The 22,932-nt window shown below is 36.8% G+C and overlaps 1 protein-coding gene across 1 annotated transcript in view; it reads left to right on the top strand.

Annotated features, from left to right (window-relative positions):
* The window catches only part of LOC150101107 (laminin subunit alpha lam-3-like), a 789,889-nt gene that overhangs the window by 284,527 nt on the left and 482,430 nt on the right, over window positions 1-22,932 (top strand). Inside the window, exon 21 of the mRNA XM_090402236.1 lies at window positions 21,733-21,910. Coding sequence (XP_090258362.1) covers window positions 21,733-21,910 — 178 coding nt within the window. The remainder of the gene's footprint in view (window positions 1-21,732; window positions 21,911-22,932) is intronic.

Genomic DNA, 22,932 nt, shown 5'->3' with positions numbered 1-22,932 from the left:
TTGTCAACTCATTTCTGTATGTGAGTTAATACCAACTTCTCTAAAATCTTCACTGCCACTTGAGTGTTAATGATAAGTCAATAGGTAAGACACGTCAGTTTTGCACTACCCTTGTATACAATGGACCTGACAGGACCTGTACTGAGACTCTAGTTATGCAACATGTCAAAGGCCTAGCCAGTTTGACTGAACATTCCTTTCGTCTATGTGTTGATAATACCATTTGTCCCTATTGCTGAATATTAGTTTATGGAACTCCTTCTCATGCACCTTCCCACTTTCTCTCTCCATCTAATGTATTGTTGAATTACCATGTTGATAGATCTTTGAAAACTGAGCACTGATCATTTGAACAATCTCATTGCTTCTGAGGCAGGTCTGTAGCAAAATCCCACTATATATTTTGACCTATTAACTTCTACTTCACATCAGATAGCCTCAAATTCAATGCTGTGTGGGACATTATTACTTTTTTTGCTTTGATAAGTTTCTACCCTAATTGTCTTCATTAAGTAACATGATTCTTCCATGTTCATCCTTTCTTTTACTCTTTTAATATTGGACCATGCATGAGAGGTTGGTTGATCAACATATTGTATGTTAGTACAGCATATTGGTGGTGAGTTACATAAGAAAAGGCTTATTTACATTTGATTTTGAAGAAATGTTTATTGTATTACTTGGGAATCACATGAGAGAAAGACTGTTCAAAGTTCAGCAGTAGTAGGGATGAAGGGAAATGAAAAAGAAACTCATTCTATTAGTTTCGAATTATACTGGGAAGGGATGTTGTGTGGCAGCTGCACATGTTTCAACAGATTTAGTAGAGTGGGGGAATTATTGATGCTAGTTCATATGAGCATTAACCTTTGAAATATTTATAGACAATACATATTGCAAAAACCAAATGTCCTTTATGAAAGAGGGTGGACTGAGTTGGTAAGAGATGGGTCATTGATCAATCTGCTGATTGTCTTCTTCTATAATGAGTCAAGTACTTTGAGGGAGCTCTTAGAGGCACTACCCCAAATGTTGAGAGCAGTATTCAATAGTTGCAATTATAATAAGGTTAACAACTCTTCAGAGGTGAAGTGGCATTTTGTGCAAAAGAGAAATCTATATTTTTGGATGCTGAGGAGGCAGTGGTTGTGATGCATTTATTCCAGGAGAAGTTTAATGTCAAGATAAATTCCAAGAGAGAAATCTCATTTTGTTTAGAGATTTGAGTACTGTCAAAGTTAATACTGGAAGAAATGTTTTTTTGAGAAACAAGACTGAACTGTGTTTTACTAGCACTGAAGTTGATGAGGTTATCTGCTCATTGGAGGATGGAATGGAGATCAGAATTGAGGGCAAAAGAAGTGTGATGCTCTGTAAGTTGAGGTGGTTTGTCAAGTGAAAGGGAGAGGTGCACTGTGCTGTCATCAGCGAAGCTGTGTATCGGGTTGGCAGGTCAGTTTTAATAAGTCATCGAGAGTATTGAGTACTGGACATGCAGAATTGTTGTGTGTGTGTGGGGGGGGGGGATTTACCAGGATTGGTTATACATGCATTGGAGGAAAGGTATGAAGCTAGGAAATTGGCTTTTTTGTGGGTGAAGATGCAATGGTGCTGTTGTTGTTGTTGTGACAGGTGTGGGAGAAGTATTGGGCAAACATTATGACCAACTGCTTTGGCAAGGAATGAAAAGGCTTGGACGACATACAAGTTTCCTGCTTTTTGTTTGCACTTACAAAGTTTGTTTTGGAAACATCATTGATAGTTTTCTTGGAGCTATTTCAGGTTTGGCTTTAAGCACAAAAGGAAGATGGAGTTCTTTTTGATAGTTTGGTATGGTATGCTCATTTTTTTTTTTTATACAGCCTTGGCTCTTGGAGAACCAAAATTTAGATAGGGGACAGCAGTTTAGTATAGTTCCAACCTAAACACAATGTGTTTGGGTTGGAAGGTTTAAAACTGTAGTCCAACCAAGGGAATGAAGCTTAGAAATCATAAAGGTCTTCCCACTTGGCATTGTTATAAAGCCAGACTCTTCTTGATTGAGAATGGCAGTGTGAGTGTTGTTCCATGAGAGAGGAGATAAGTACTAGATTGTGGTCTTGAACATTTACAGTGTTCTTGGAAGGGTCACTAGTGAGGAAGAGATCTAGGGTGTTTGTGGAATGGTTTTGAGGTTATCTAGTAGGCATGTGAAGAAAATGTGAGAGATCAATAGGAATAGGAAATGCTTCTACATCTCTGCCTGCTTATACTGCACAGACCTGCTTGGTCTGTGCTGTGTGATCTCAAATTCTTTCTTTCACATGCTGCTTGAGAAAGTTGTCTTACAACAGCTCAATAAATTCTGCTTCATTCTTATTATGAGTTTTCTCTGCTACCCATTCAGTGTTTAGATAATTTAAATCATGTATAATGATTACTAGTTGAGTATTCATCAGAGTAATTTTGCATTGCATTTCATTGTCCCCAGCAACCAAATTAGCAGGTTTGTAGTAACACCATATCATATATTTCATCATGTTAACTAGATAGACTATCATAACTAGATTCAAGTCATTTGATATCATTAGTATTCCCTCTTCCTTTTGTCCTTCCTAAAAACCCTTTATATTCATTCAAACCCTTGCACTCAAACACTCAGTTTCTTTACACTAAAAACCTTTTACACTTATGACTATACACGAATTCCAGGAACATCAGGAACAAAGGGGGTTGAGTTTCTTGCCATAGTGAACATGTTTTGGTGAAACCTGGCTCTAACTCTGACTCTTAGAGTTAGAGCCAGGTTTCACCAATGTCAGTAATCTTAAATCTTAAAAAAAATCTTAAATAAGAAAGTATGTAGCACTTGCTATGAGCAAACTTGTCTTTGTAAGATAATTGTGTTTTTTTAAATAACAGTATTAAAAAGCATTTTCATTATGTGATATGTTCAAGTATTTAATTATGCTAAGCTAATTCATGTTATGGAACTGAAAATCAGCTTAGAAAGTACTACTATATTACAATTGTGCACTTACTTCAGATGTTAAGGTGTTGAAATAATAAATGTATGGATGTACTAAAGCATTTAATTAGATTAAAAAATAGTTCTGAAACTTAAAGGAGATAAAAAGACAGAAGAAAGTGAAGATGAGTTTACTTTATGACTTTTAGAGAAAACCAGCAACAAAATTGCAAGTCCTTTTATGATTTTAATAAATTTAGTTTAATCCTTTATCCAAGTGTGAGCAAACAAAGTTTGCGCCTGAAAGTATCTTCAGGACTGGGGTATGGTCTGGTCACCTGGACTTGGGCCTGGCTCCCACTGAGGAGACCTCAATAAAGGCCGAAACTAGTCTGGGTAGTGGCCCTTCCCTTAATGCATAACATTAGACATATCCGCAAGGAGATGTGTTTTGCATTATGGGAGATATTGAGATAAGAGTGATAGTATCTTGCTCCACCTTTGCAAGGAGTTGCCCTAGTGTTGCACCACCTTACCCCAGTCCTGAAGATACTTTCAGGAGCAAACTTTGTTTGCTCACACTTGGATAAAGGATTAAACTAAATTTATTATATTCTAACCAAGTGAAAAATAAACTTTCAACATCCTTTTATGATTATTTAAAAGGAAATGCTGCAGCATTCAAATTCTGCATTTCAAATGCAGAAGTTTTATTTCCTACTCTCTGGGAATAAAGCTTTTTTTTTTTTTTAATAATAATTTCATTGTCAGCCACCTGGGATAAAATAACATGTCAGTGAATGAGATAAATGGTTTGAAATAAAATAAAAATGTTGTCAATTATGTCCAAAAAGAAATAATATATATGTTATTATTATTACGGGTATCTCCATGGAGTCAGTAGACGCATCGCGGAAGACCCAAACTAGCAAAACAATATCTGTCATATCTCTTCTTGAATTCATTTACAGACGAAGAGTTCACAACTAAGTCAGGCAATGAATTCCACTCATTCACCACCCTTCAGGCAAAAAACCTCGTTCTGACACCCTTGTTAACCACACTCTTCTTTAATTTCCAGGGATGACCTCTTGTTCTTCCATCACTATCATACAGCTGAAACATTTCCCCTGCATCAATCCTATAAAAACCTTTCAGTAATTTAAATGTTTCTATCATATCCCCTCTTCTCTGCCTATCAACCAACCTCTGCAATCCACAAGCTCTCAATCTATCAATAGGGAGCATTTTTTAAATCACTCACCAACTTAGTCACCCTTCTCTGAACCCTCTCCACAGCCTCTTCATCTCCAAGGAATCCAGGTGACCAGACCTGAGCACAGTAATCCAAATGTGGAAGTATCAATGCTTTATAAAGGGGAATAATAACCTCTTTATCTCTGGATGCCAGTGTGTTCCTCAACAACCAACTAATCCTACGTGCAATCTTGGACACCTTAGCAATGTGTCCCCTGAACTTCATCTCCCTATCCACCAACACCCTTAAGTGCCTAGCCTCATCAATCTCTTGGAGTACCGTTCCATCAATGTAGTACACAGCTGGTAATTGTTTAATCCCAAAATGCATGACTTTACACTTTTCCACATTGAACTGACATCCATTACCTTTTGCCCATTCTACCAGCTTATTTAAATCATCACACAAACTTTCAACATTAGCTTGATTTTTTATTGCGCTACCCAACTTTTCATCATCAGCAAACAACAATATCTCCCTATAAGCCATTTCCTATATCATTTATATACAAATTAAACAACAATGGCCCAAGCACAGGGCCCTGAGGCTCACCACTGGTCACCTGCCTCATCCTGAACTCTGCTCTTCCATATACCACCTTCTGGTATCTCTCCCTGAGCCATTCTCCTATCCATATCACCAATTTAGTATCCATTCCCATCTGCTCCAATTTGCATAACAGTGTTCCATGGGGTATCCTGTCAAAAGCCTTAGCAAAATCCAGAAGTACCACTGTGTAGCCAGTTCCTTTGTTCAACTCAGATGTCATTCTATTATGAAAAGTTAGCTTGCTAAGGCAGGATCTACCTTTAACAAAACCATGTTGGCCTCTATAGAGTATCATATCCTGATCCATCCATTCTTGAATTTTGTCTTTAACCAATTTTTCCAATACTTTTACCACTACTCCTGAGATGGTGATTGGTCTGTAATTAACTACTGCAGTTTTAGAGCCACCCTTATACAAAGGAACCACTTTGCCTAACTTCCACTCCCTAGGGACCATACCAGAGTTCAAACTTAAATTAAATATCCAAGTAAGAGGGGTTGACAATTCATTTGCATGTTCATGCAACACCCGAGCTGATATTCCATCTAAGTCTACAGCAGTGTTTGCATTTAAACTTTGCAATATATGAAATACCTCTGATTTCTTAGCTTCAATTCTCACATAAGTTATTGCTACAGGTACAGAGATATCCTCACTTGGGTGATAGACTTTTGAAAAGTGATCACTCAGTAACTCGACTATTACATCTGATTTTGTCACCTCAATACCATCAGCACTCACTAAAGTTATCCTTCTGAAGTCATTCTTCCTTTTACTTGCCACATAGCTGAAGAACTCTTTGGAATTACCCTTGATCTCTTTGGCTAAGGTCTTCTCATAATCTGATTTAGCTTTTCTTACTATGCTGGTAACCTTCCTAGCTTGAGCCTTGTATACTGATCGCCTTTCTCCCTGTAAGTTTTCCATAACATTTTCTTTTTTTTGCAGATCAAGCTTGATACTACTGCTCATCCATCTAACACCTGCCTTGTTTGACTTCCTGACCATTGGGACACAATCTGATATTACTTTTCTCAGATACCCGCTGATTTTATCCCATGCACTGCTAACATCTTTCCCCTGCAATATGTTCTGCCATGGAATGGCTGCAAGCTCACTCCGAAGCTTGTTATAATTGCCTAACCTGTAGTTCCGTATATACCCTTTCTTAACAGAAAAATCTACAGATTTTGCAATCTCCCAAGTCAATACCACATGATCGCTTTCACCAATTGGAGGTAACGAGGACACCTTACTTATGCATATATCCTCTGAACCAATAACCAGGTCCAACACTCTCACACCACGTGTCCCTTCAGTTATGTGCTGTTTCAAGTAATTATCTCGTAGAAGATGCAACTCCATTTCCTTTTTGCTACGTGATATTTCCTCCTTCCAATTGATATCACTATAGTTAAAATTCCCCATAATAATCATTAAACCTGCACTCGTTGCACTAATTTGCTGATGCATGAATTCAATATCTCCCCTTGTACTCCCTGGCCTATTGCAGCATCCAACTGTATATTTGGTTGCATTGGTCACTATTTCGCACCAGGCTGCCTCAAATGAACTCTCATTCACATGTCTATCATCTTGATATACTACTTTCTTTGGCTGCAACACATCAGCTATCATCAACAGTACTCCTTCCCCTGTTCTGTCTTCTCTATCCTCCCTGTTACATTCAATTCCAGTGACCACATCTTCTACTGACATCCAAGTTTCACTAATGCCTACAACTTTTGGTGAGATTGCACTGACTAAAGCCAAAAATTTTTCTCTCTTATTTCAGATGCTTCTTGCATGGGTATACAAAAATTGCAGATTCCCTCTAGATCTTGTACTGGCTTTAGAATTAATATATAAGTCAGTAATTTCAGTAGTCCCATGCCGATTTTTATCCCCTCTCTTCTGCAATTTATTATGCGAATAAGGATCAATAAATATACAATCAGTGCTATAGTTTCTCTCTCTTACACTCCACCTTTTCAATATTAGTTTACCTGCCCAATTACTTCAACTTGTTCAGAAAACAGTAACTTCTTCAATCGCTTATGTCCTTCCATGTTCTGATGCAGCCCATCTCTAGCAGACAACTGTCTTTTTCCTTCAAACACACTCCAAACATCAACAAATTCCAGACCTCTTTTTTTGCACATTCTTGCAATCATATCATTCATTATCATTGCTCGTCTACTTAACTCATAATTGTCAAAACGAGGCAGCGCACACAATCCTCCCATTGACACTTTTCCAGTTCACAATATTTAACAATGTTCTTAAATCTTTTCCTACCCGATTTATACCACCACTCTCAGGTCATTTGTACCCACCATAACTATCATCTTGTCTGCTTCATGCCCTCTCTTTATTGCTAAAGCCACTCTTTCTATTGTCCCACCAGCCAAGCACTCCTCATGCTTACCACTCTCCATACCCTTAATCATAGAATCACCATAAATCTTATCACTCTTAACTTCATTCAAGTCCACACAAGCGTCACTCATGGACTCATTTTCTACGCTATTCAGCATGACTCTCCCAGTTTCATTACTCAACGCCCTTTTACTCCTCCCCCCACGACATCTCGTTTCTTCTAGGTCTCTTGTGGTTTTATTTTGTTGACTCCCAATCAATGCTATACTATTTATTACTGCATCATTCACCAAAGACTCACCCATACGTAATCCTGTTCTAGTTACTTCAGCTAAAGTAATCTCTGTAGTCCTAATTTCTCTGTTTAACACATTAAACTCACTTTTAACTTCCAGTATCTCCTTACTGAGCACTTCCAATTCCTCATGCAGAAGATGAAGGTCATTTTCATGAACTCCTGCCAAAGTTCTTCCACTACAGTCCCAATGTCAGCTTCCATTCCTAAACACTCCAGCCTATCCTGACACTTCTCACATACGTCGATGTTTTCGTTCTTCTCATTAGCCATACTGACCACAGATCCTTCACATTCTTCGGCGCATACATGTAGCAGTTTCTGCAACACATCCATTGCGAAAAATCTAATGCTGAGCCAGCCTTTCGTGTAGAAATAGAAGCCCTGCGACCCGCTGACGTACGTTCCTTGTTGGACGCCATTTTTACACGTTGTGAAACAAACGGCAGCGAAACACAATATATACAACACAGTTTCAAACAATAACATCATTGAAGGACAGTTGTTTCTAACTGATGCACAACTGCAGCACAATTTGAGACAAAAAGCCACACTATATTTACATTTAAAAACACGTTTTCTAGCCTAACTAAACACAACCGCCACATTGACCAAGGACACTAGCGCCACCAATGTTGAATGCATTTAGAATGAGGCTGACAATTCACTTGCTACTTGACTCTGTGGTGAGTGGATTTCAGGAGCACTATGTAAAGAATAGTGACACAGAAATAGGATATTATATATAATACTACATATATATATGTTCATTTTAATACAAACTGACTAAAAATCCGAATTATAACAAATTGAGATTTATTTAAAAACACAACATGTTTCATCGGGATTGACTTCATCTGGCATTAAGAACATAGAAAGCTATTAAAAGACACTGAAAAAAACATTGAGACACTCTAAAGCTATACAATTTGTTGTACACTTGTGCATGTGTGGAACCATGTGATCTCCATTATCTGATAGTAGAGCTGAAAGAGTCAGGCAAATTATAGCTGAGATTATTGTTTATATGAAGAGGGTCCAAGGTGATTTCTTTTGACTCGACAATGCGGCGTTCTACCTCATCATGGCAAATGTGTAGGTTTGAAGTTGTTGTCCAATTTACTTCATGTTGGTGGCTTTCGTTGTTCGTGTTTATTGAAAACAAGACATGGCCTGATAGGGCAGTAGTTCTGGTTCTCTTGTAAGCAATGTCTTTCTGGTGTTCCTCGAGACGTAGGAGGATAGATTTCTCTGTTTTACCATAGTAAGGTTTTCCGCACTCACATGTGACTTTGTATGCACCTGGGAATTGAAGAAGGTTGCGAGATTGTTTGTAGTTGCTGAAACTTGATTTTATTTTTGGAAGAGTCGAGAAGCACGTTTGTATGTTAAATTTCTTTAAGATTCTACTCAGTTTTTTGGATAGTGTGCTGATATATGGCAAGGAGATATAACCTTTGGAGTCGTCCTGTGTCTCTATGTTGATGGTGGGATTATTGTTTGTTGATACTTTTTAAAGAATAACCATTGCTTTTAAAGGTCCATTTAAGATGTTGTAGTTCTTTTTTTAGTTCTTCTTCATCTGACAGTCGAGATCTTGCACGATTCTCAAGAGTTGATATAATACCCAACTTTTGCGCTAGATGGTGATGTGAGGATGCATGCAAATATCTGTCCGTGTGTGTTGGCTTTCTAAATATAGAGACTTTTATTGATCACTCCATGATCAATTTGATATCCTGATGGAGGTTATTTAAGGGGTTGAGAAACCTGTGAAGATTCTCAATACTATGCTCGCATATGAGGAATATATCATCCACATATCTAAGCCAAATTCTTGGTTTTAAACTAAAAGAGGAGATTACCTTTTGTTCAAAATCCTCGAAAAGAATGTTTTCTAATACAGGAGAGAGACGGGGCTTCCCATGGCTAATCCTTTGACCTGTTTATAAAGTTTACCTTCGAATTCAAAATAACCAGAGTTTACACAGTGAGATAGCAGAGAGAACATTTTATTTGAAATCTTGTTCTTTAAAATATGGAGAACGTCCTGTGTCGGAATGTTGGTAAAGAGTGCTATCATGTCAAAGCTCACCATGATGTCAGAAGATTTGAGTTTTAAGTCCTTGATTTTAGAGACAAAATCTGTTGAGTTTTTAATATAAGAAGATTTTCCTGCATAAGCTTTTAACGATGACGCCAGATATTTGGATAACCTGTATGTGGGTGAGTCAATGCTGTCTACTATAGGTTTCAGTGGATAGTTTTCTTTTTGTACCTTAGGGAGACCATATAACCTTGGAATGAGTGGGTGTAAAGAATGGATGGAAAGCCGTGTATTTTGTGGAATTTCTGTGGTCTTTTGTCGGAGATTATTGGTTCTTTTGTGCAGTTCTCTTTTTTGGATCCCTCTCAATTTACGAATAACTATCTGACTCTAACAATGTTAAGATTTTTTCTCGGTAGTCTATTTTATCTAGAACTACATTCTAGATAAAATAACCAGAATGGATAAAATAACAAGAATGCAGCTGTAGAACTACAGCTGCATTCCCCTTATCAGCTTTTAAGATGACGATGTCCTTGTTAATTCTTAGATTATTAATTGCAAGTCTCTCACTAGGGGATATATTATCAGAAGGAGGTTTTGCATTGTTGATTGCAAGAATTGTTTCTATGCGAAGTAAACTCGCGTCTGCTGTAGGAAGTTGGAAAGCTGCTTTCTCCATGTTAGTTAAAAGTAGTTCTTTAGGAATGCATTTTGGTGCCAATAAAAAATTTAGACCTTTTTCGAGAATTTTCTCTTCATCGGGACTTAGGACATATGACGATTTGTTAATCACCAAATTTTTAAGTCTGTTATGACAGTTATTTAGAGTAGACCTTTCTCGTCTTGAACTTGAGTAACTTGAACTTTCTGATTAGCTTGTGTTTGTTTAAGTTTTCAGATCATAATGCGTGCTGTGTACTTAATTCTTTAATATAATTCCAAGAATCAAGGTCTAAGCAGGCTGCTAATTGGTTTTCTAATGATGTTTTTTCTGTGAAAAGCAAAGATAAATTGCGTATTGTGTCGCAAATCTTCTCCTTTAAAAGATCTAGTTTAGCCTTAGTGTAAATTCGATGCACTCTTTCTGTAGTAATGATTTCTTTAAATTGTAGGAACTTTGGAATAATTGAGGAAAACGTGCATCTTTTCAAGAAGATGAGTCTGTTGATATTAATTCCAATGCTGTTGAGTGTCTTCTGATATGCTTTCGTAAGTGCACAATTACTCTCGTGAGAATGGAAGTGATGGCTATTACTATTAACTCGGAGGTTGGATGTGTTAATTTTAATATAAACTGACTAAAAATCCGAGAATTATAACAAATTGAGATTTATTTGAAAACGCAACGTTTCGTCAGGATTGACTTCATCAGGCATTAAGAACATAGAAAGCTATTAAAAGACATGGAAAAAAACATTGAGACACTCTAAAGCTATACAATTTGTTGTACACTTGTGCGTGTGTGGAACCACGCTATCTCCAGTATCTGATAGTAGAGCTGAAAGAGTCAGGCAAATTATAGCTGAGATTATTGTTCATATGAAGAGGGTCCAAGGTGGTTTCTTTTGACTCGACAATGCGGCATTCTACCTCATCATGGCAAATGTGTAGGTTTGAAGTTGGTGTCCAATTTACTTCATTCATATTTATGAATTTAGGGACACAAAACACACGTGTTGAAAAGATTATTTTACTGATTAATAATAAAATAATAACTTTACTTTTCGCCCCCTGTATTGAGGTCATCTTCAGAAGGATACATGTGTGTAAGAACAAGCTACATGCTGTTGCACTCTATACAAGTAAATTACATTTATGTTGTTAACTAATCTTTTAGCCTGCCCTCCAGTGAAAAAAAAAAAATTAAATAGATAAATAAAATAAAATAAACAAAAATAAAATAAAAACTACAATAAACTCTGCTATAGTCCTCACATACGAATTATACAGTTTATATTGTTATATTACGATTATCTTCTGGATTTGTACAGTACAGGTTGCTAATGAATGTTCAGGAGGAAAAAAAAAAAAAAAAAACCCACTTCACCAAGTCTTCTTGTATTGAGATTTTTCTTTGTGGTTGCTATGAAGGTTGTAGATGGGTCCTCCACATTCTTGGAATTGTTAGACCATCATTTTTATTCAGATTCAGATCATGTTTGAGCATTTCACATGCTTCCTTGAATTTCCGCTCGAACCAGGTTTTGGTGCAGTGTAGGGACTTGGTACCTTTTCAGCCAATTCTGTGGTATGTTTAATGTGCGTGGTCAGAAAGGGCGGTTTTTCCAAAATGGAGGTATTTTATGTGACGTTTGTGTTCTTCCTTTTTGATTGGGATGGTTCACCCTGTTTCCCCAATGTATGGTATGTTACATGTGCAATCTATTTTGTAAATCCCTCGGTGGGCTAAGTGTGGTAGGGGATCCTTGGAAGAACTGAGTAGGTGTCTTAATTTTGCCGGGGGTTTAAAGGTGGTTTTGATGTTGTATTTGTGTAGTGTTCTGTCTATTTTACATCAGCTGAAGTGCTCCGTATCTATGCCAGGCTAGAAAAAGCTTTGTTAAGAGAAAAAATTCATGAGACACGAAAGAACTTAGCATTGACCCAAGCCAAAGTGTTACAACTGAAATTTGAGCTATCCAGTTACGTTAACTATTACACAAAAGCAAAGAACAGTTAATAACCAAGTTTCAAGCATTAAAACTACAGGAAAGCACAAGACAGTTATGACACCATAACGGAAGGAGCAGCCAATCACTCAACAACGCAGTTAGGAGCGACCAACCACCATCGGACCACTGTCTGGTTATCAACCAATCGGATTACACCCTCACACAAGGTGAACTCTTGCTACTGGAGAAAGGTTTAAATTACGGCATTGCTCCGAGGTCAGTAAATAAACTAGATATAATATATCATATTGAGAGAGGTTTAAGATCCCTCCCGCCAATTTAGCTGACAAAATATGGATGGAAACTGTCTGTTTACTAAATTCAACCATAAAATTAAGCAGCAACCTAAACAAAGTGGATAAACTGGCCCTCAAATCCCTCAAAAATAACTGTGACATTATTATCACAAAAGCTGATAAAGGGAACGCCACTGTTGTTTTAAATCGGACAACCTACATTGAAAAAATGAACCATTCTGTATCGGACCACAACACCTACCAAATGGTAAATTACAACCCCATGCAATGTAACAAAAAGAAAACTACTGAACTACTTAAATCATTAACACGTGGCCGGAAGAAACAATTAAAAAATTAATACCGCAGTATACCCACGTGCCTAGATTTTATGACCTGCCAAAAGTACACAAAACAGACACACCATTACATCCAATTGTGGAAGGAATTGACAGTCTGAATTACTACTTAGCCAAAAAATTAGCGGCCACATTCAAGGAATTGGTTGGTCATTTCCCTTCCTACATAAAAAATACACAGCAATTCATAAACAGAATTAAAAATATTACACTCAATGACCAAGATCTATTAGTCAGCTTTGACATAACTTCCCTTTTCACCAATGTGCCAATCAATGATACTATCCTACTCTTACAGAACATATTTCCACACGACATCACGGCCCTCTTTGTCCACGTACTCCACATACTCGGATATTTCGTGTGGCAAAACAAATTTACCCCCCCCCCCCCAATAGTAAACTTTTATATGGAAGATTTTGAGCAACAAGCGCTAGAATCGGCGTGCCTAAAGTCCAAAATTTGGCTCAGATACTTCGAAGATATTTGGCCCCATGGCCACCAAGCACTAGATACATTCTTTAGCCACCTGAACAAACAACACAAACGCATCCAATTCACCATTGAAATTGAAAAAAACAACTCTCTTCCATTCCTAGACACACTTGTCACACGTCTTCCTTCAGGCTGTCTCTCCTTCTCAGTTTACTGCAAACCTACACACACAGGCCAGTACATACACAAAACTTCTTATCACCACCCAACACAAAAACTAGGGGTCATAAGCACCCTTAAACACAGAGCTCAAACCATTTGTTCAAATGAACAAGCTCTTAACCATGAATATGAGACCATCAAACATACCTTTATAAAAAAAATGGATACAGTATAAAAATCATTCACAAGATCCTCCACAAAGATACCACTAATAACAAAAAAGATTTCAAGAATGCTATTGCTATACCATATGTTAGAGGCATTTCAGATAAAATAGACAGAACACCACACAAATACAACATCAAAACTATCTTTAAACCCCCGACAAAATTAAGACACCTACTCAGTTCTTCCAAGGATCCCCTACCACACTTAGCCCACCCAGGGATTTACAAAATAGATTGCACATGTAACATACCATACATAGGGAAAACAGGGCGAACCATCCCAATCAGAAAGGAAGAACACAAATGTCACATAAAATACCTCCATTTTGGAAAAAACGCCCTTTCTGACTACGCACGTTAAACATACCACAGAATTGGCTGAAAAGGTACCAAGTCCCCACACTGCACCAAAACCTGGTTCGAGCGGAAATTCAAGGAAGCATGTGAAATGCTCAAACATGATCCGAATCTGAATAAAAATGATGGTCTAACAATTCCAAGAATGTGGAGGACCCATCTACAACCTTCATAGCAACCACGAAGAAAAATCTCAATACAAGAAGACTTGGTGAAGTGGGTTTTTTTTTTTTTTTTTTTTTTTTTTCCTCCTGAACATTCATTAGCAACCTGTACTGTACAAATCCAGAAGATAATTGTAATATAACAATATAAACTGTATAATTCGTATGTGAGGACTATAGCAAAGTTTATTGTAGTTTTTATTTTATTTTTGTTTATTTATCTATTTAATTTTTTTTTTTTTTCACTGGAGGGCAGGCTAAAAGATTAGTTAACAACATAGATGTAATTTACTTGTATAGAGTGCAACAGCATGTAGCTTGTTCTTACACACATGTATCCTTCTGAAGATGACCTCAATACAGGGGGCGAAAAGTAAAGTTATTATTTTATTATTAATCAGTAAAATAATCTTTTCAACATGTGTGTTTTGTGTCCCTAAATTCATAAATATGAATGCTGATCACCGTGTAACCTTAAAAGAAAGAGACGATTTACTTCATGTTGGCGGCTTTTGTTGTTCATGTTTATTGAAAACAGGACATGGCCTGATAGGGCAGTAGCTCTGGTTCTCTTGTAAGCAATGTCTCTGGTGTTTCTCGAGACTTAGGAGGAGGATAGATTTCTCTGTTTGACCATAGTAAGTTTTTCCGCACTCACATGTGAGTTTATATACACCTGGGAATTGTAGAAGGTTGTGAGACACACGGACAGATATTTGCATGCGTCCTCACATCACCATCCAGCGCAAAAGTTGGGTATTATATCAACTCTTGCGAATCGTGCTACAGATCTAGCACGATATTAGATATTAATAAGGCTGTGGGAATGGATGACATCACCATGTACTACTACACAGTAGCACTGCTGATGTTAATTCCCTTCAGCAGTAGACCTTTTACTTGGAAAAAGAAATGGGGTTGTAATTTTAATATTAATAAATATAAGGTGTTGCATTTTGGAGTGCAGAAATGTAAGGCTATGTATTATATCGACGGTACCATACTGCAGGAAGTAGATGAAATTTGAGAGTGATGGCTGACAGTAGACTAGAGGGCATATTGCTAGTGTTGCAAACGTTGTGCATTGTAGTGCTGCTATGATAAGAAGTATTCCTACATATGGTGAAAAAGAAATGGTTGTGCCACTGTATAAAAGCACTGGTCAGACCACACTTGGACTATTGTGCTCAAATCTGGTCACCTGGTTTCAGTGAAAAATAAAGCCTTATATTTCTGCACTCCAAAATGCAACACCTTATACTTATTAATATTAAAATTACAACCACATTCCTTTTTCCAAGTAAAACGTCTATTCAAAAGTCTATTGCCAAAAGGAATGTGGTGCAACAACATATAGAAGGGAGACAAATTTTACAAGAATTGGAAGTGAAACAGAAGTGTATCGGGTGTTGGTTGGGATAGATATTAATATTGAGGTGGGAATGGATGACATATCACCATGTACTACTACTACACAGTAGCACTGCTGATGCTTCAGCCCTTCAGCAATAGACTTTTTACTTGGAAATAGAAATGGGGTTGTAATTTTAATTTTAATATTATAAGTAGCACTACTAGTGCTACTTATAATTCTCCCCAACTTTGCATTATCAGCAAACAACTGAAGATACCCAGTCAGTTCATATGATATATCATTTACAAAAAAGTTAAACAGCTGGGCCCCAAGAACAGAACCCTGGGGCACGTGACTGATTACTCCCCCCCCCCTTTTTTTTTTTTTTTTTTTTTTTTTTTTTTTTTTTTTTGTGACACTGCTCCATCATACACAACCTGCTGGTATTGTTCAGAGAGTCAATCTCCAATCCACCTAACCAATAGACAATCTATTCCCATCCTCTGCAGCTTGTATACCACTTATCATGTGATAATCTGTCAAACACTTTTGCAAAGTCCAAGAATATCACTGTATATGATTCTCCTTTATCTAACACACCCATTACCCTATCCTAAAATGCAAGTAAATTACTAAAACATGACTTAACTTGTACAAATCCATGCTGACCATTATAAAGAATGCTATGTCCATCAACACAATCCTGTATTCTATTCCTAACCAGTCTTTCCAACACCGTGACCACATCTGCAGTTATACAGATTAATCTATAATTGGAAACTTATATCCTAGAACCATGATTGTGAAGTGGTACTATTTTGCCTTCTTTCCACTCCTTAGGAACCCTACCCACTGCAAGACGTTCGGTAAATAACCAGGCCAAGCTTATGGCCAACTGTGGTGCACATTCCTTTAGAATACATTGGAGAGGGTGCAGAGACCAAGATCATATTAAGACTTTGGAATGCTGACTATGGAGAGAGGTTGAAGAAATGTGTATTGGATTGCAGAGTTTTAATAGATAGGAAGAAAAGAGGTGATATTATAGAGAAATTTAAGCTAATGAGAGAATTTTATCAGATTAATCCAGATGAGATTATATAAAGAGTAGAAGGCAAAAGGAGGAAAAGCCAGATGCCATCCCTGGAAATTATGTAAGAGTGTGGTGAAGAGGGGTGTGAGGAATAGATTTTTTACATGGAGAATTGTCATGGAATAGAATGCATTACCAGAATGTGTTGTTAATGCAAGGACTGTTAAGAATTTTAAGCTTCGATAAGATAAATATGTTGTCAGTTGAATGAACCTCTCACGATGAGTTAGCCAACTCCATGGAAAGTGCAGCAATAATAATTATATATATATATATATATATGGGGTGCTTAAGGGTCAAAGCTGTATAACTGAGGAGATCTCCACATAGCCTTTAAAGGAATGCAGACAACCGACCAGGGCTTCTGACCTAATGTCCAATCTTCACCTTCTCGTGGTGCACCCTGTTGGGTATCTACCTGGATAAAAATGATGGTACAACATGACAAAATTTCATGCTGGGGCATCGCCAGGGAACCAGGGTGAACAGCAAAAAGTCAGCTACTGGAACAAATCTGAAAACACGCCCCAACTCAACATCACCAGAGTTAAAGATCGGTACTATCAACATAAGAAGCCTGAATGGCAAAGAAATGGAGCTAGCTGAGGAATTAGATAAGTACCAGATCGACATAATTGGGGTGACTGAAACAAAAAAGACAAAAACTGGTGAGATTTTTCTGAGCAATAAATACAAAATGTTATATTCAGGCAATGACAATCAAGGAAAAGAAGGAGTAGCCATAGTATTCAACACAAAATATGATCTTCTTGAATGACAGGCAGTCTCAAGTAGAGTGGTGTGGGCAAATATGAGAATGGGGAACTGGACAATGAGACTTATTTGTGCCTATGGTCCCACAGAAGGCTCTACTAAGGTAGAAGTAGAGGACTTTTTTGAGGCTTTAGAAAAAGCAACTGACACAATGAAGAAGGAAAAGTTGGTCCTTGTTGGGGATCTACATAGCAGAGTAGGAAATGATTGTGAGACATACAAAAATATTTTGGTAAAATTTGGAGAAAAGAGCAAAGCTAATAATAATGACAAATATCTGTTGGATTTCTGCTCAGGACATGGACTGGTTATTACTAACACCATGTTCCAACATAAAAATGTGCACAAATTCACATGGAGAGAAGAGGCAAGGAATAAGAAAAGTCTCATTGACTATGGTATTGTTGATAGTGATGTTTTCTCCCTGGTGCAGGACACCAGAGTGTACAGAGGATTTGAAATTGGAAGTGATCACTATTTAGTCTTGAGCAGGATAAAATTGAATTTCATATTGAAAAGAATAACATGTAAGAAAGTTTTAAATCGAATGAAAGTTGAGCAGCTCTCAGATGTAAACTGTAGATGAAAAGACACAAAGATTATTGAAGAAAAAAATGAAAGAGTTTGACAACAGGAACCAAACCTTGGAGATTCAGTGGCAAGCCTTGAAGAAAACCCTGATTGTTTCAGCTAGAGAGGCATGTGGTGAAGTTGTCTGGAAGGATAGAAAAATTAGAACTCCCTGGTGGACACAGGAAGTTAAAGAAGCAGTAAAGGAAAAGAAGAAAGCATATCAAAAGTTCCTGTCATATAAGTCAGCTTGTGCTCTTAGAGAATATAGAGACAAATGTAAGAAAGTGAAACACTGTGTAAAACTAGCTAAACAAAAGTCATGGGAGGACTTTGGCAGAAACAGAAAATAAATATCAAGAAGGTGGCAAAATATTCTGGTGGTTGTTGAAGAAGCTTAGGAAAGGAGGAATGAGTGCTGTAAAAGAAGTTAGAGATGATAAAGGTGACATGAAAACGGGAGAAAAAGATATCCTTGAAGTATGGACTAATTACTTTGAAAAACTGCTAAATGAAACAAGCAGTGATGACAGTACAGTGGTAAAAAATACTGACCAGGCATGCAGTCAGGAATACATATCCATACTTGAAGTAGAAAAAGCCAACAAAGGCTTGAAATGTGGAAAGGCAGCAGGAGTAGATGATATTCGACCAGAAATGCTGAAGTATGGTAGTTTAAAAGTCTTACTGTGGCTGCACTGCATAGTTCAGAATGCTGGGCAGAGGGACAAATTCCCCATGATTGGAGTAGAGCTCTCATAGTACCCATATATAAAAAGGGAAATAAAACTGAATGTGAGAATTACAAAGGTATTTCCCTACTGAGTGTTCCTAGTAAGATTTATGCAAGTATACTTGAGAAACAGTTGAGAAGAATTATGGAAGAAAAGCTTGGTGAAGGACAAGCTGGATTCAGGTCAAATAGAGGCTGTCAGGATCAGATCTTCACTTTACGACAAATAGTCGAGAAAGCATGGGAATATAACAAAGATCTGTATTTAAGTTTTGTTGATTTGTAAAAGGCATATGACAAGGTATCAATACAGAAGCTATTCAATACACTACAGTTATATGGTGTGCGTGGGGCATTATATCAAGCAATACTTAGTCTTTATTTGAGTTGTAAGTCAGCAGTTAGAATTGAAGGAAGTACGGGAAGATGGTTTAATGTTAAATCTGGTTTGAGACAAGGATGTACATTATCCCCTCTGTTATTCATTATCTATAAAAAGGAAAATAAAACTGAATGTGAGAATTAAAGAAGTATTTCCCTACTGAGTGTTCCCTCTAAGATATATGCAAGTATACTTGAGAAACGGTTGAGAATTGTGGAATAAAAGCTTGGTGAAGAACAAGCTGGATTGAGGCCAAATAGAGGCTGTCAGGATCAGATCTTCACTTTGCAACAAATAGTTGATAAAGCATGGGAATATAACAAAGATCTATACTTAAGTTTTGTCGATCTGGAAAAGGCATATGACAAGGTGCCAAGAGAGAAGCTATTCAAAAACGCTACAGTTATATGGTGTCAATGGGGCATTATATCAAGCAATACTTAGTCTTTATTTGAGTTGTAAGTCAGCAGTTAGAATTGAAGGAAGTACAGGAAGATGGTTTAATGTTAAATCTGGTGTGAGACAAGGATGTATATTATCCCCTCTGTTATTCATTATTTATATGGATCACATTATGAAGGAAAGTGGAATTAAACATGATATCAAAATTGGAGATGTTAATGTCAGCTCTTTGCTTTATGCAGACGATATTATACTTCTAAATAAATCCGCTACAAGTCTGCAAGATTCCCTGACTAAATTGAATAACTGTTGTAATAGATATGGTATGAAGGTCAGCAATAAAAAGACAAAAACAAGAAAATAGGCAGAAACGTTGAAAACGTCAACTGCATTTTGAACGGAGAACCTGTGGAACAAGTAAAACATTTCAGCTACTTAGGCACGATTTTTAGTGAAGATGGTAAATTAAATATGGAAATAGACAATAGAATCAACAAAGTTGGTATGGTAGGAAATCAATTGAATAATTTCATATGGAATAAGAGAGAAATTAGTTGGAACCCTAATTAGCTGTGTATGAGACAGTGTTCAAACCAGTTTTAACTTATGGATCTGAGAGCTGGGTCAGAAGTAAAACACTTGACCAAAGACTAGAGACCACAGATATGAGAGTCTTGAAAAAGATTATAGGTGTGAACAGATGGCATCAATGGCAATATCATATTAAAAACAAGTATATTTGGAAAGAACGTGATATTGTTAACATCCAGGAATGGTTTAGCAGAGCTAATCTCAGGTGGTATGGTCACTTAAACAGAATGGGCGAGGAAAGATTAGCAAAAGAAGTGTTCTCTACCAGGTTGGCAGGAAAATGACCCAGAGGAAGACCAAGATACAGGTGGATTGATACAGTACAAAGTGCCTTGGATGATTGAAATGTAAGATCTGATAATGTTGGAGTCTTGACAAGTAACAGACTGATTTGGAGGAAAATTGTAGATAGGAAGTTAGTAATGATGTACATTTTTCGTGTAGTACTATCATATCCTGTACACCCCTTGAGGGTACATGGCAGGAATTTGATGATGATGATGATATATATATTTAAAAAAAAAAATTTTTTTTTGTAACATGTTGCAGAATTAATCCATGTTGTCTTTACTGATCACTGTTCAACTGAAGTTTGAAGGGTCTCTGCAATTTAACATTTTTTATTTACTTCACATTCATGTATCATTATCATCTCATCATCACATCATTTTCTGATATGGGCTTTCGAAATGTTTATTGTAATAGTGAAATGCAGAGAACAGTTATTATAGGTATTATTTCTGAAAAAATTCCCATGCTACTCTAAGCAAATATTATTTTATATGGCTATTTAGCCTCATTTTGTTTAGGAGTGCCCCTTTTATATAATGTCATTGGCTTTTTTACTCATATTTTAGGGCATTACTGATGTTTTATATGGACAGATATATGAAGAATATACAGGAGGAATAATTCAGACGTTTGTAGGATGTTGCTGGCTGTCTTCTTATTCAGTGGCACCCCCGGCATGTAGCGATATACATTCATCTGCTGTTAAAGGAAAGGGGGGTTGCAAAATGTAGGGGTAGAGAGATATGGGAGAATTATTGGTGAGGCAAGCGGTATTGTGAACTTTTTGAAAAACTTGGTTTTTTTATATGATTTAAAGGTGGGCAGAGAATACTTTGGGAGGCGGGTGAAAATAGAAATTTTTGGGGAAGGGGAAGGATAAGATGAGGGGTGGGAATAATGGGGTGTGAGCCATTTCGACAGTTCGTCATCTTCGGAGCTTGTGGGGGAAGTGGAGGTTATGTCATACCAGCCTGGTGTTTCTGTCTTTGGTGTATCTGAGTTGTTTGAAACTATTGGTCAGAGTAGTGACCTGATTTTTATGTTATGGAGCTTCCAACTCTCCTCACCTTTAATAATATAAAAAAAACCTGTGTTTTTTCAAAAAGTTCACATACCCCTTGCCTCTCAAAGAATTCTCCTACATCTCTATACCCCTACATTTCCATCTCCCCCCCTTCCTTTAATAGAATATATATCGCCTCATGCCAGGATGCCACTGAATAAGAAGACAGCCAGTAACCTTCTACAAAGGTAAGTTCGAATTATTCCTCCTATATATTCTTCATATATCTGTCTATATAAAACATCAGTAATGCCCTAAAATTTGAGTAAAAAGCCAATGACATTATATAAAAGGGGCACTCCTAAACAAAAATAGTCTAAACAGCTACAAAAATAATATAGAGAACAGTGTTTTTATACTTTGCAATATATGTTAACTTTATTTTTAGGATGGTTTTGGTAATGTAGAAGCTGGTTGCTTACCTTGTTGGTGTAATCGTGATGGAGCAAGATCAGAAACTTGTGATCCAGTTTCAGGTCGATGTCATTGTAAGCCTGGTGTCTTTGGTACTAGATGTGACTCTTGTTTAGAAGGACACTATGGATTTTCAGAAGATGGATGTAAAGGTAAATAACTCATGTGCAAACACCAGTAATGCTTTAATAAAGTATGTGTAGAAAATTCACCCGAAAAAAAAAAAAAACTCACGGTTTTTTTTTAAATTGAAAAAGAAGTATGTGTGTGTGTGGGGGGGGGGGGATCGCTATTCATCGAATGACAATCAGAAATATACACTACATCAAAAGTCAAAAAAATGTACAATTAATCAAATGCTGTTTCTTTAAACAATACACTTTTTTTTAAAATCATACTGTGGAATGATTAAAAAAAAACGAATAAAATAAACTTAAAACACTAATAAATTTGAACATAAATAATTCTGTGGTTTATTAAATCATATAATTTCCAGTATGGAGACCACATGTTTCTAAACATAAAGAGATTTATTAAAATAAACAGTATAAGCTGACAAGTTGCATAAGTCATCAGCCTGACATCCTCAGGAGTATTGCAACTGGAGTATTACTATTCAATCAGAAATGCTGATATATATATATATATATATATATATATATATATATATATATATATACCCAGAGGAAGACCAAGGTATAGGTGGATTGATACGGTACAAAGTGCCTTAGACGATAGAAATATAAGATCTGATAATGTTGGAGTCTTGACAAGTAACAGACTGATTTGGAGGAAAATTGTAGATAGGAAGTTAGTAATGATGTAATTTTTTCATGTAGTACTGTCATATCCTGTACACCCCTTGAGGGTACATGGCAGGAATTTGATGATGATGATGATGATATATATATATTACTACTACTATTAACTCGGGGTTGGGATATGTTCATTTTTAATATAAACTGACTAAAACCCGAGAGTTATAAGAAAATGAGATTTATTTGAAAAACGCAACGTGTTTTGTCGAGATTGACTTCATCAGGCATTAAGAACATAGAAAGATATTAAAAGACACTGAAAATAACATTGAGACACTCTAAAGCTATACAATTATAAAGTTATAATATTCGACTGTGAATTACAGTTATTATGAACTTGTGCTATAGTCCGTGTT

This window comes from Typopeltis vanoorti, chromosome 12 (assembly GCF_054136105.1).
Source record: "Typopeltis vanoorti isolate ZY-2024b chromosome 12, IOZ_Tvanoo_1.0, whole genome shotgun sequence".
Taxonomy (NCBI): Eukaryota; Metazoa; Arthropoda; class Arachnida; order Uropygi; family Thelyphonidae; genus Typopeltis; species Typopeltis vanoorti.
The sequence above is the reverse complement of the archived record's forward strand: the minus strand, read 5'-3'. Positions and strand labels throughout refer to the sequence as shown.